At 36.0% G+C, this 12,019-nt stretch overlaps 2 protein-coding genes across 2 annotated transcripts; one reads left to right on the plus strand and one right to left on the minus strand.

Moving 5' to 3' along the window:
* Positions 1 to 103: 103 nt before the first annotated feature.
* LOC5571445 (nurim homolog) lies at positions 104 to 1,839 on the plus strand. The gene is made up of 3 exons (XM_001659646.2): positions 104 to 589; positions 1,011 to 1,312; positions 1,377 to 1,839. Exons 1-3 carry the CDS (start codon positions 257 to 259, stop codon positions 1,510 to 1,512), a joined length of 771 nt encoding a protein of 256 aa, XP_001659696.2. The 5' UTR covers positions 104 to 256; the 3' UTR covers positions 1,513 to 1,839.
* LOC5571446 lies at positions 1,770 to 11,236 on the minus strand. Its single transcript, XM_001659647.2, has 3 exons — positions 10,912 to 11,236; positions 10,628 to 10,833; positions 1,770 to 2,081 (listed from the first exon to the last, which is right to left on the minus strand). The coding sequence occupies exons 1-3, from the start codon at positions 11,100 to 11,102 to the stop codon at positions 1,891 to 1,893; spliced, it is 588 nt and encodes a 195-aa protein (XP_001659697.2). The 5' UTR covers positions 11,103 to 11,236; the 3' UTR covers positions 1,770 to 1,890.
* Between the last annotated feature and the right edge of the window lie 783 nt (positions 11,237 to 12,019).

Genomic DNA, 12,019 nt, shown 5'->3' on the forward strand with positions numbered 1-12,019 from the left:
TGTCAAGACTGAAGGTTTAGACGGTAACGTCTAACCGTAACAGCAACTGGCGTTTATGAGGCATAGTCCCTCGGGCCAAACGGAAAACGAAACTCCAACAACAACAACAACATACATTCTGGGCGTCCGTTTAGTTTTTCGTTTTGGCCGGTCGTGATTTGAATGTTTTAAATTATTGTGTAAATCAATTGTGTTTAACTTAAATTGAGTGCAATTTGTTTAAAACCCGTGAACAAATCCGCGACCTAAGGGCACGATGCTTTCATTCCGGCAGCTGGTATGTTTCATCCTTTCGCTGCTGTCGTTTCTGTCGGTTTTCTACTCCGTTGGTAAGCTGGGGGTCTTTTTGGCCACGCCCGTCATCCGGCAGCGAGACCACCAAAATATTCCGTTGACCACCCTCCTGAACGATGGCGGTCTGCTGAAGGCCACCCTGTTTTCGCTGTGTTTCGACGGGGTGTGGGTGATCCTGTTCGTGGTCCAGCATAGTGCCATGAAGGCGGAAGTGGTCAAACGCTTCTGGAGGAAGCTGGAATTGGAGATGGCCGAACGGAGCGTGTACAACATTGCCACGTCCTATTGCCTGCTGGTATGTTGAAGTGATGGCCTTATTTTCGGGGAGGTCCAGGGGCCATGGCCATGATTTAATAATTATTTTAATTTTATTAGTTATACATATTCAAAGTTTTAAAAACTAGTAGAAACCAACAATGTAGCACTAACTTTTTTGAATCACATCAAATATCACACATCATAAATAATCGAAGCAATAGGCAAGGTTTACAAATTACAAAACAAAGTTAAATCAAAGTACTGAATTTTTAAATTTTCATGGATGAAATTCAAGTTGAAAGTTCTCAAGTTTAATTGAGGGATTTTGTTGAAGCAATCATTGAGATATTCTAGGATTTCTTGATAATAAATCTTCGAGCTGTTTAGTAGATGGAAAAAATGGTATAGTACTAAATTAGAATTTATTTTTAAAAATATTGGTATATTTGGTTTTATAGATCCTGCTGAAGAACTGGAAGTCAACGCAATCCAATCTGTGGTTCGTAGATGTCGAATCCAGTCCGACCCTCTGGTGGACATTTGTTTCCGCGCACATCGTTTCGTGGATTGTGATTTACGGGGGCAGTTTACTGATGGACCTTCCGGAGCTGGTTGGGCTGAAACAGGTTTACTACGACGTTAACGATTTGGCTCCCCCGATGAGCTACAAATCGCGGGAACTTCGCTGCTTTTACGGCCGCATGAGACATCCTTCCTTTGTCGGGCTGTCCGTGGTCTTGTGGATCACCAATTCCATGAAGTAAGTGTTGTGTCTTTCTATTTCTTTGTTTAAGTTGATTTACCCCTATCTTTGTATGCCTTAGTCTGGATCGACTTCTGTTGGCCATCATTTGGACCACCTACATGTATATGACCTGGAATACGAATAAGACTGATCTCGAATACCAAAAGTATCAACTCAGCCGCAAGAAGGTTGAGTTAACCAACGTTCGAGAGTAGATATCTAGTTGCTCGAAGTAGAGACGTATTTTCCTAAATACAATATTTAACCTCTTGTTTCCGAATTATGGACGTATGTTTCGAATTAGCCCAAACTCATATTCGTTAATAATGTAGCTAACATTTTTTTACGGTGTTCGATTAACTTAGATGCGGTTTCTTCGCCGTCATTTTTTTCGTGTAACAGTCTTACTTTAAACATTAAGTGAAGAACAAGAACCTGTTCCTAGATATTACTTCTACTAAATCAAACGCCATTTTTTTCACGTGTTTTACATTTATTTTACTTTAAACGCCTTACTTAAATTTACATACTAAACACTAAAATCCAGATCTTGTTCTAACTTCCGCGGAAAGTATGAGAAAATCCCTGTCGCACTAGTGATGCTGATGCACGTGCTGCTTGTTGAAATGTCGATTCAGATTGGCCATGATGGCGGTCCGCTGGAACTCGACCTCTCGCCGGCAGAAACGCCCGAAGAAGAACGGACACTGGTAGTGCACCGTCTCCTGGCAGAATGTGTCCTCCTCGTTCAGGTACGAGATCTTGAATTCGCCTTTCGAGTTTACTGGAATTGTAGAAATACATATGTTAAAGATCGATAACGATTGCTGACTGAACTTTGTTGATGTTTAATGTATTAGAATATATGAACAGAATTTGTTCAAAGATTGCCACAAAAACACCACACACATCAAAATAATTATTTCAGGAAATCTATCAAGTACAGCCAACTCTCCCTTACTAGATATTTCGTATCTCGATCTCGAGTTAGAGAACCATAGTAAAATTTGGTTTTCATGGCTACCTCGATGGTCCCTTGGATCGCATTTGCACTGGTTTTGTGCTCTCTAACTCGATAGTACCTTGAATATAGAGTTATTAAGAGTTGACTATATTTTTCAAAGGTTCTATCCTAAAAGTTGTACAGATTTCTATTAAAACAAAAAGTCGATAGTTATACCACAGATACCTTTATATATGCTTACAATTATACCCTTCAACCCTCAAAAGGCGAAGACGACTTTTTTGCACTCTCACAAACAATTACCATCGATAGCCTTCCTGGTGATTTTGAATACGGGTGACCATTTTTAGTATAGTTTCGGAACCCTGTTTATGGTTCCAAAAGAGCAATTTTTATCACAAGAAAACAGCCATTATGCGAAAACACTGTTTCAGAAAATGAAAACTTTTAAGGTGGTAAGCTCCATCGATGTTAATACGCGATTGGCGTATTAACTTCGATGAAGCTTACCACCATTAGAGGTAAAGTAAAGGACATTTTGGACGTATAGTTGGGTTTTGCCCCGATATTTGGCTTTGGAGTTTCAATTCATATTTTTAACTGTATATAAAGTGGCACATAAATGAAGACTTGAAGAAAATTAATATTACGAGAAATATAGAATTCAACTGTTTGGTAAAGGTAAAACTATCGTAAGTTAAATTTGAATATTTTGGATTTATTTGATCATTGTGCTGAAATTCAGGTTTAGTAACAAAGTTCCAATGATATATTTTAGAAATTTTAATTCTATTGAGAATCTCGGAAGGAAGAAGGAGAATCTTAGATAGTTTCTGATGAATCTTCTCAGGGATCTCTCACAACTCATTAGTATCATTGGATTCCTCGCAGGATTCACATAGGATTTTTCGCGGAGTTCTCAACAGAATCCATTCATGATTCTAATCAGACTTCATAAAAATCATTGTAGGATCCACACCAGCTTCCTTGCAGGTTTTTCTCAGGGTTCTGTTCAGAATTCTCCCAGGATTATCATCAGAGATCATCTCTCAAGATGCCAGAATCTTCGTTGAATTTAGAAATATTCCCAGGATTCATCAGAATACTCTCACGATTCTCATCAGAATCCTTTCAGGATTTATTCAGCATCGATGCCAAATTCTTAACAGAATCATTCCTGGAATGTTATCAGAATCGTTGCAGCATTTTCATCGAAATCTCTACAGGATTCCCATATGAATCTTTCAATGATTCAGATTGAAACCTTTCCAATTTTTTCTTCAGAATACTGGATTCTCATCAGAGCCCTACCAGGGTACATATTCGACACAGAATCCTTCCATGATTTGTATCCAAATCTTTCCAGTTTTCTGATGACAATCTTTGCTGGATTCTTTTCAAATTTTTATCAGAATTTTCCTGGATTTTCATTATAATTATTTTAGTATTCATTTTGATTTGTCTACGATTTTTTCTAAACTTTCTAGGATTCTTATCAGAAACATTGCAGATATCCCATTTGTAACTCTGGAATTCTCAAAGAGATGGAACTTCGTTACTAAACCTAAGATCTGGCATTATGTATAGATTTACCTTTACGAAACAGTTGTATTTTATATTGCTGTGTGCGTTTGAAATGCAAATATCAAATGCGGGAACACCAAATGCGGTAAGATTTTCCACAAGAAATGCGATGTCATAGATAGGTTTTTCTATCTAGGTCAGCGGTGATTTAGATAATCGTTGCTAGGAGTCCTTTGATTGGTTTGTGTTACCGCATTTGGAGGACATTTAGTCAAGATTTGCACCTCAAATGCAAACAGCAATATTTCTCATGATGAGAGTATTCTTCAAATTTTCGTTTTTGTACCACAAGATATTTTTATCTTAAAAATATTTATATTCCGAAACTTTATACCAGAGTTACTTAACAAATCTCAAAATGGCTTCTATTATTGGCTAATACTGTTAAAAATTTAAGAATTGGTCAGTTAAGTCAAAAGATATGAGCAAAAGAGTGCAAAAAAGTCGTCCACGCCTTTTAAGGGTTAATGGTCTAGTACAGGACTAAAAGCAAGTCAGTTGTTCAGATTCAGCATGAGTTTCAAGTTTTTGCTTGTTTTTTTATTTGCAATTCTAGGAATGTTATTTCAGAATTTTCTAAACTTCATCAACGATTTTTTTTTCAGAAATTCGCCACAATGTTGTCTGCAACCACAATCAGTCTATTCCACAAATGTTTAAAACATTGTTCAAGTAATTCGTTTTGTATGTATCTTCGAAATATTCAATGAATTTGGTTCAGTAAGTTCCTCATGAACAGGATTTTTTTCAAAAATTCTATCGCGATTACCGAAGTTTATGTATTTGATAAACTATGAGTTTTTTTTGGACTGCAGTCACAAACATAAAATAGTAACCAATACCAAGATAATATTCGTCTCCTAAAATATGAGAATTGAAATCTGCAATTCGCCATTTTTTTGGCAATCAAGTCTTATCCCAGATAGTTAACTGTTAAGAAATATTTCATTCTGAAATTCACCCAAAATGTAGTTGGTTAATATACTCATAGAACATATTCTCATTCCTAGTCTTATTTTTACTAAGTAGTTTTGAAATCACTTTTAGTGGCCATTTTGATAATTTTTGTCACTAAAGTCACTATTATTTAGCAGTCTGACCAGGTCCGTCCCACTCGGGCTCAGATTGGGTACCACTTCTAGTAATGATTCATGCTTTTAAAAATTACCAGCAATTCCTTCATGAAAGAAAAAACAATTTAAAATTCAATTTTACGGATTTTTCTTCTTTCTGGCGTTACGTCCCAACTGGGACAAAGCCTGCTTCTCAGATTAGTGTTCTTATGAGCACTTCCACAGTTATTAACTGAGAGCTTTCTTTGCCTATTGACCATTTTTGCATGTGTATATCGTGTGGCAGGTACGAAGATACTCTATGCCCTGGGAATCGAGAAAATTTCCTTCACGAAAAGATCCTCGACCAGTGGGATTTGAACCCACGACCCTCAGCATGGTCATGCTGAATAGCTGCGCGTTTACCGCTACGGCTATCTGGGCCCCTATAGATACTTAAATTCGATTCCTGTGAAGATGCCTTTAGCACAGAAAACAGCAAGTTAAGCCCATTTTCGAACTTGTATAAGGAATTTAGTGTTCACTTGTCATGGAAACACAAGTAGCAATTCTAGGGTTGTGCTGTGTTCGAAAGCTTCCATATTTTTTCTCTTCGTTATTGAGATTTTCAGCCATAGGCTGGTTCATGTCTTCTAGCTTCCCAAATTATAATGATAGTAGTTTGTATGAAATTTATCTAGATGTTTATATTCACCACTGACTAACGCAACACGGAGTTTGGTAGTGCAACATTAACCTTTGTGTTCTTGAGTAGGTCTCTATCAAGAGCTTAGGCGAATATTGTAGTTATTTTGAAGATTAATGCAGAAAATTCTTCATAAATCCTTTGAGGTACTTCTCCAGAGATGTTTCCAGTGATTCCCTCAGTGGTTTCCCAGGAAGTTATCTAGAATTTCCATCAGTAGGTTGTTGAAAAATCTTGCAGATTTGACTAAGATTTTCTTCAATAATTATCCCAAGAATTGTATCGAACATATATTTAATAATTTATAACGATTGTAAACTTGCTCGGTAGAACCTCGCATTGCGTTTCGTTAATTCTCGCTAGGATTCCTGCAAAAACTCCACCAGCAAGTTCCTCCAGAAATTATTTCTGTAGTTTTTCGACAAATTCCTTCAAGAATTTTGTTTTAAATTTCATTTGAAATATGTCCTTGATTTCGATCAATATTTCTTCAAAAGTATTGCTGGCCTACTGCAGGAAATCCTGAAGAGAACAACTTCCTCAAGAGCCCAGGATTTTTTTTTTCAGAGAACCTTGTGGAAGTTTATCCAGAGTTGCTTTAGAACCTTATCAAGGATCGTCGGCTGTTATTTAAAAATTTTAATAAGGTCGAAGCGAATTTGATCTTAACTTCTTTTCTAAGCGAATTTTTCGAACCAAATTGGGAATTTTGAGAGGACATACTAAAAACTATTTGAGAAAATCTTAAGATCTCCAAAAAAATTAACTAGTTTCAAATTATTATTTAATATCAATCCACTTGGTCGAATCTAGTACACGAACTTGAAGACGGTCTTACAGTTTAGGTCGTAATACGCGTATCTGTCAAAAGATATAAACTATAGTGGAATTAAATGGTATAGTACTCAATTGAGAATTAATTGGGTTTTTCATCTTCTTCAAGATATGTTGTAAATGGGCTATTTTTTTTAATCAGTTTAAAAAAAGGTTTATTGTTCAAAGGTATATTGAATGTTTATCAATAGTTTAACTATTGGAACGGATAGTAGACTCTTGGATTGATCTGATGAGCGTGTAAATCTATTCTTGTAACTACTGCATAGTATTCATCTGATTTGATTTGTCTCAAGTTCGTCGAAAATAATGGTGCTCTGGCTGGAGCTACTATGGGAAATGGTTGCATAATTGAGCATGCCCTAACTGGGAATTCTAGAGAAAGCGATGATAGAATCAACCACTTAGCACATGTTTGAAAAAACATCTCTGGAAGTTTACCTGATGGAACCTGAAACCTTAAGAGGCGAAATATCTGGAAGATTCTCTGAGCATTAATTTTTTATCTATAAGTATTCCAGTTTGGTTTCTTTTTGTTTCTCCTGTTTGGTCCCGTTTTGATCTTTTTTCAGGAAAGAAATCTCTAATCTCACCCTGACATTCTATAAAAAAAAACGCCTAAAGTATTTTTTGAAAAAAAAAAAAAGATTTCTTAGTAATCCCTGTGCTAGAGTAGAACTTGAAAGTATCCTCAGTAAAATGAATCCTTGAATTAATCCTTGAATGATTCCTTTACGATATCCTCTAGAATTGTTAAAAGGGCTGCTTTTGGAACTTTTGATTAATTTCTCAGAGTCTAAATAAGATTCTTTCTGCAAATTGATTTGACAAAATAAAGAGTTGTTCTTAGAGAAAATGATAGAAGATTGTATTATTGACTTTGACTTTATCATGAGAAGTATTTTTTTGTCGTAGACGACATATAGACATATAGACGACTTCCGGAAGAATTTATTTGAATCCTCAGGATGCTCTAAAACAAACCCAGCTTGTATGCATTCTGAGAGAATCCCCAAAAATAAAAGAGAGACGAATCAGCCAAGTACCGAATGTCTGTTTAATAAAGATAATAATGATTATAAGAAATCCAAAAGCAAAATTACAGGAATTTATGTAAATAATTTTAAAAGCAATGGTCGACATCTGAGAAATTCTCTCACTACTCGCTCTCTGTAACAATCATGTTGCGCAATAACAATCATGTACAGCTGTGATTATATCGGGGGTATGATAAAACCCATCTAAACCAGCTCCAAACCTGGGGGCACTGTTGCTATAGGATGTTCGGAAATTATATATTATATGCCATTAAAGTAAAACACCTACTTTCTATGGGGATCTTCTTCGATATTTTTCAGATTTATTACAGCTTGCGAAACATTGCCAATCATGGACCGATACAGATGCGATGTTTTACTTCGCTTGCTTTGATCTTGCTTCGATATCAAATGAGAACGAATTCTGCAATGCCTGTCTAAAAGTGGTATTGGACTTATTTTCAGAAATCTTGGTACGAGGTGACCCCTATTTTCATTTTCAATAGTATCCTTTGAGGGTTGCTAGAAGGAATGCATGGCAGCATCAGAGTAGGAAGAACCAATTCTAAGGACTTCCCTCCCCTTGGTTATGCGACCTTGCCGCGATGGGAGGGCATAATCCATTAGCCCATATGATGGAAACCAAAGGCGTAACCTGTAGTGGTGGTATCACATTTTGGCATTTTTTGCTTAAAGCCGCGTCATAATTCATATGGCTTAGACGCAATAATATCTCGGATGTGATCCAACGGACATTCTGCGTCATTGATAGAATTGATGCCCATTTCAAATAATTAATCTATTCGAAGTGGACATTAATACTATTGGTGACGTTCAGTTTGCCTTTTGCTAACCAGAATGATCCGTAGCCACTCTTACGATTAGCTAGTTAGATACATCGTTATCATATACGACGTAGGGAATACTTAGGAACTCTTAGGAAAATGACTAGTAGATTCACTCAGTAGAAATAAGTGGCGACAATCTTATTTTAATATGGTTTTTACATTGCCATAATAAGAAATACCTCTTTTGTAACAATGGTATAAATAATCTAATTCCAGCGTCATTTTCGCAAAATTTACAAGTAGAAAGTAGGCGTTGTGAAGCATTGCATTTGCCACCGAAAAGTGAATCTTGTAGGAGACTGTAATAGAAGCCTAAGGTAACTTTACTCTTCAATATTCACTATAAAAATGACTATGGAAAGTAAGACGCTGAGATCGATCATTAGGGTACACTTGCTAGTTTCGAAAAATTAAACAGACAAGGAAAGCGACTTTTTTCTTTAACACTTTTAACAAAAAAAAATGAAATTAATTAGAACTACTACTAAACAGCCTAATTTTGTTAAGACTTGACGACAATTGACATTTAAGACCCTAATCTTACGTAAAAGACAGGAGTAATAAGAATAGCACTTGAATGACAAATTATTCAAAACCATTTCGACTAGACAGTATTAGTAATGACACTACTACACTTCTATTTCAAACAAATTCTGATGGAGCTGCTGTTTTTCACAATGCTTCCTTTTCTCAGAAGCAAGGGAATATGGGTACTTTTCAAAAACTACCACGTCACAATACTAATAAAAAAGCAGTGTTCATGTGGGCGCCATTGCCTAGTCCGTCTGAGTATTGGTCCTGGTAGAGGGGAAACTTGGCAAAAGCCAGACCGAGGGTTCAGCCTTGACAAGTTAAGCTGTCAGGCAGCTCCAACTGAATACCATACAAAAACAAAAATTCTAAGGACTTATTTTGAGGATTTACCATGATATGTAAATATGCTCCTGGAGGCGATTTCAGAAGAATGTTTGATCCGTCTTTCCCATGGTAGCTCCAAAGCTCAATTAATTTTCGACGAGCTTGATCAGATCCTAATCAGATAAATACAATGCTATTGTTGCATAACTTTGATTATATACACATAATGTTATCCCAACACTTAATAAAACTATCGAAAATCAATCAATTTACTATTGAAAAAAAAAACAAGTATTTTTTTTTTCAAACGTTTATTAAAAGTTTAGCTCACTTGCAACTTTATTTACTTAAGAACTTTTTATAAAAACGTTTTTTTTTTCGTATAGAAATAGTCAGTTGCAGTCATGGGAAAGAGAGTGTTAAGGCGTCTTCTAAAAATCCTCAGTTTTCATTTCCTTATGCTTTTGAGAAAAAAATCCTCAGCAGTTCCCATTTGAAATTTTTGGCATCCATTATGAACTTTCTGTTGTTATTCCATTATAGGTATTCATTATAGGTATTATTTCATTATAGTTCTCTGGAGTATTTGACATTAGCACAATTTCTTCATAGCTGAATTTTGGTTTAGGATTCCTGCTGCTACAGGGCATCTTCATGCATACTGAATCGAGCCCTTTGATTTTAATAATTTGATGTCTGGTGTCGAAGAGCATTGACATGCACAAACGTATAAAATTACACAAAATTATTAGGTCTTAAATTGATTACCTACTTTCAGGTATTTCGGCCATGTGCTTAATTATTTGATTGCTTTGATAGTTCACTAAAGTGCATTTGTAAGGTGTCATATCATTCTCTTAGGGATTTTCAATCAAAAGTTGAAAATGTCTCGTAAATAAACTAACCTTTACCACATAACATTGATTGTAACAAAAATGTTACTGGGGAAATTGTTGTGGGTTTCCTAAGCTAATCCTTTGAGGAATTTCTGGATACATTTATTTCGAGATAAAAAGCAATTTTGCTGGCTAGATCCTTGGCTCTAGCTGGTAAGTTTCATAACAGATTTTCGATAGATTTTATATAAGATCCGAAACTTTAAATGACTTGGTTTCTAGTACCATTCTGAGAAAACATTGTATCCCTTTCGTTCAAAATGCGTAACAAGTTTTTGGTTTTCATAAAATTAAAAATGTATCAATTTTGTTAAACCCCCGCAATCTAGATATCCCACCTTCCATCTCCAGGGCTAAAGTTGTCTGCATCTATAAAGATATTTAATGTTATCGACAAATAAATGCAGACAAATTTCTTCAATAAAAGCGCTGCCGGTCAGTGGGTGAACTATACATACAAACACACAAACATACATACACCTTCGGAATCTAGATATCCTTCCTTAAACCTTAAGAACAATAATCAATCTTCAACAAGCAAGTCTACTTACAGCAGAACAATCCCAGCAAAAAGCATGTCCTATGGGTGGACGCCACCACATACTGGCCACCTTCGGCCTCGGGCAGTTTCCGAACCGAAAAGTGTCCAACGGCGGTGTTCTTCGAGTAGGGCCAGTGCGATAGCCGCTCGGTATACTCAACCGAGTACTTCCAGTGCTCCAAATTGCCGTGGTCAGCAACAATATTGAAATCCAAGCTAGGGTATCGAAAGAGGATTGTTTCGTTATCATTCGTTGGTTGCTCCCACGCGCACGCGCAACTTGATGCCACTTACATGGTGGGATTGAGTTTCTTCATTTTGCTGAAATCGGCCACATACTCCCAGACGGCTTCCGGTTTGGTGCGGTAGATGATGGTGTCGATTTGATACTTGCTGTACGATGACGACAGCATATAATAAAGGACCACGGAGACTATGACGATGACCGTCAGCTTCCTGCGAGCCCAACGTGCCACAAGAGACATTTTTTTCTGCAGTTTTGAAATTCAAATGTTAGTCACTTATAAATTCAGGCAGACGCCGACTCTATGCGAGTGATTTGAATGAGCTTTCTGTAGCAACTAAAATAGCGTGAGAGAAATCTGGACCTGGAGTTTTGCTCAGAAGGAGTCATATGCTTGCATGTGGATAAGAGAACAGAAATAAAAGATACTCAAAAGATAAACATTCAGATGGGGCATATGCAAGGCATTCACACATGTTAAGTCAGTGTCGTTTATAGTGCGTAGAATAGAAGGATCGAAAAATGTTAAATTTAATTTACATTTTTAAAATGTACTCATGCACATGTGTGATTCAGTACAAAATTTGAATACATTGAAATATATGTATTTATATACCTATTTATTAACTATGCATCAAATGATTAACATTTTTTTGTTTATTTATTTATTTCGTCAATCAAAAGTAGACTACATATTAACTCTTATATAAGCTTCTGTTAACGCTCATGTCCCTATTATCACTCTCTAGTGCAAAAACTGTTTTTTTTTTGTGTAAAAATGCTATCTTTTTCGCACGAATATCTTCTAGCAACATTTATAACTTTCAAATGAAGTCGCCTGACATTAGTTTAATTTGTTGAAATATTTATTCATATTAGAAACACAATCCTGTAAGCGGCTATTTGATCAGAAGGTTGTTTTTTGTGTGTTCCAATAACCGCTCATGCAAAAAAATAACCAAAATTTCAAAAAAATGTCGATTTTTAGATACAAGCTTGATATTGATGTTGTATGTATGGTGTGACCAAAAAAATATCAGGATGAATAGGAACACTCAGATGCAGTAACAAACACAATTAAATTATTGTTTATGAAGGTTTTTCAAATTGTTTTATTTTGTCACTGATTAGCTATACTTTGAGCTACAACGTGTCATA

This window comes from Aedes aegypti, chromosome 2 (assembly GCF_002204515.2).
Source record: "Aedes aegypti strain LVP_AGWG chromosome 2, AaegL5.0 Primary Assembly, whole genome shotgun sequence".
Lineage (NCBI taxonomy): Eukaryota > Metazoa > Arthropoda > Insecta > Diptera > Culicidae > Aedes > Aedes aegypti.

Excerpts from the sequence above, each read along its gene's own strand:
- LOC5571445 (XM_001659646.2), top strand. The coding sequence starts at position 257 with ATGCTTTCATTCCGGCAGCTGGTATGTTTCATCCTTTCGCTGCTGTCG. Across the intron at positions 590-1,010 it reads CCACGTCCTATTGCCTGCTG|ATCCTGCTGAAGAACTGGAA; the intron begins GTATGTTGAAGT and ends TTGGTTTTATAG. Across the intron at positions 1,313-1,376 it reads TGGATCACCAATTCCATGAA|TCTGGATCGACTTCTGTTGG; the intron begins GTAAGTGTTGTG and ends TGTATGCCTTAG.
- LOC5571446 (XM_001659647.2), bottom strand. The coding sequence starts at position 11,102 with ATGTCTCTTGTGGCACGTTGGGCTCGCAGGAAGCTGACGGTCATCGTC. Across the intron at positions 10,834-10,911 it reads AAGAAACTCAATCCCACCAT|CTTGGATTTCAATATTGTTG; the intron begins GTAAGTGGCATC and ends TCGATACCCTAG. Across the intron at positions 2,082-10,627 it reads TTTGCTGGGATTGTTCTGCT|TAAACTCGAAAGGCGAATTC; the intron begins GTAAGTAGACTT and ends CTACAATTCCAG.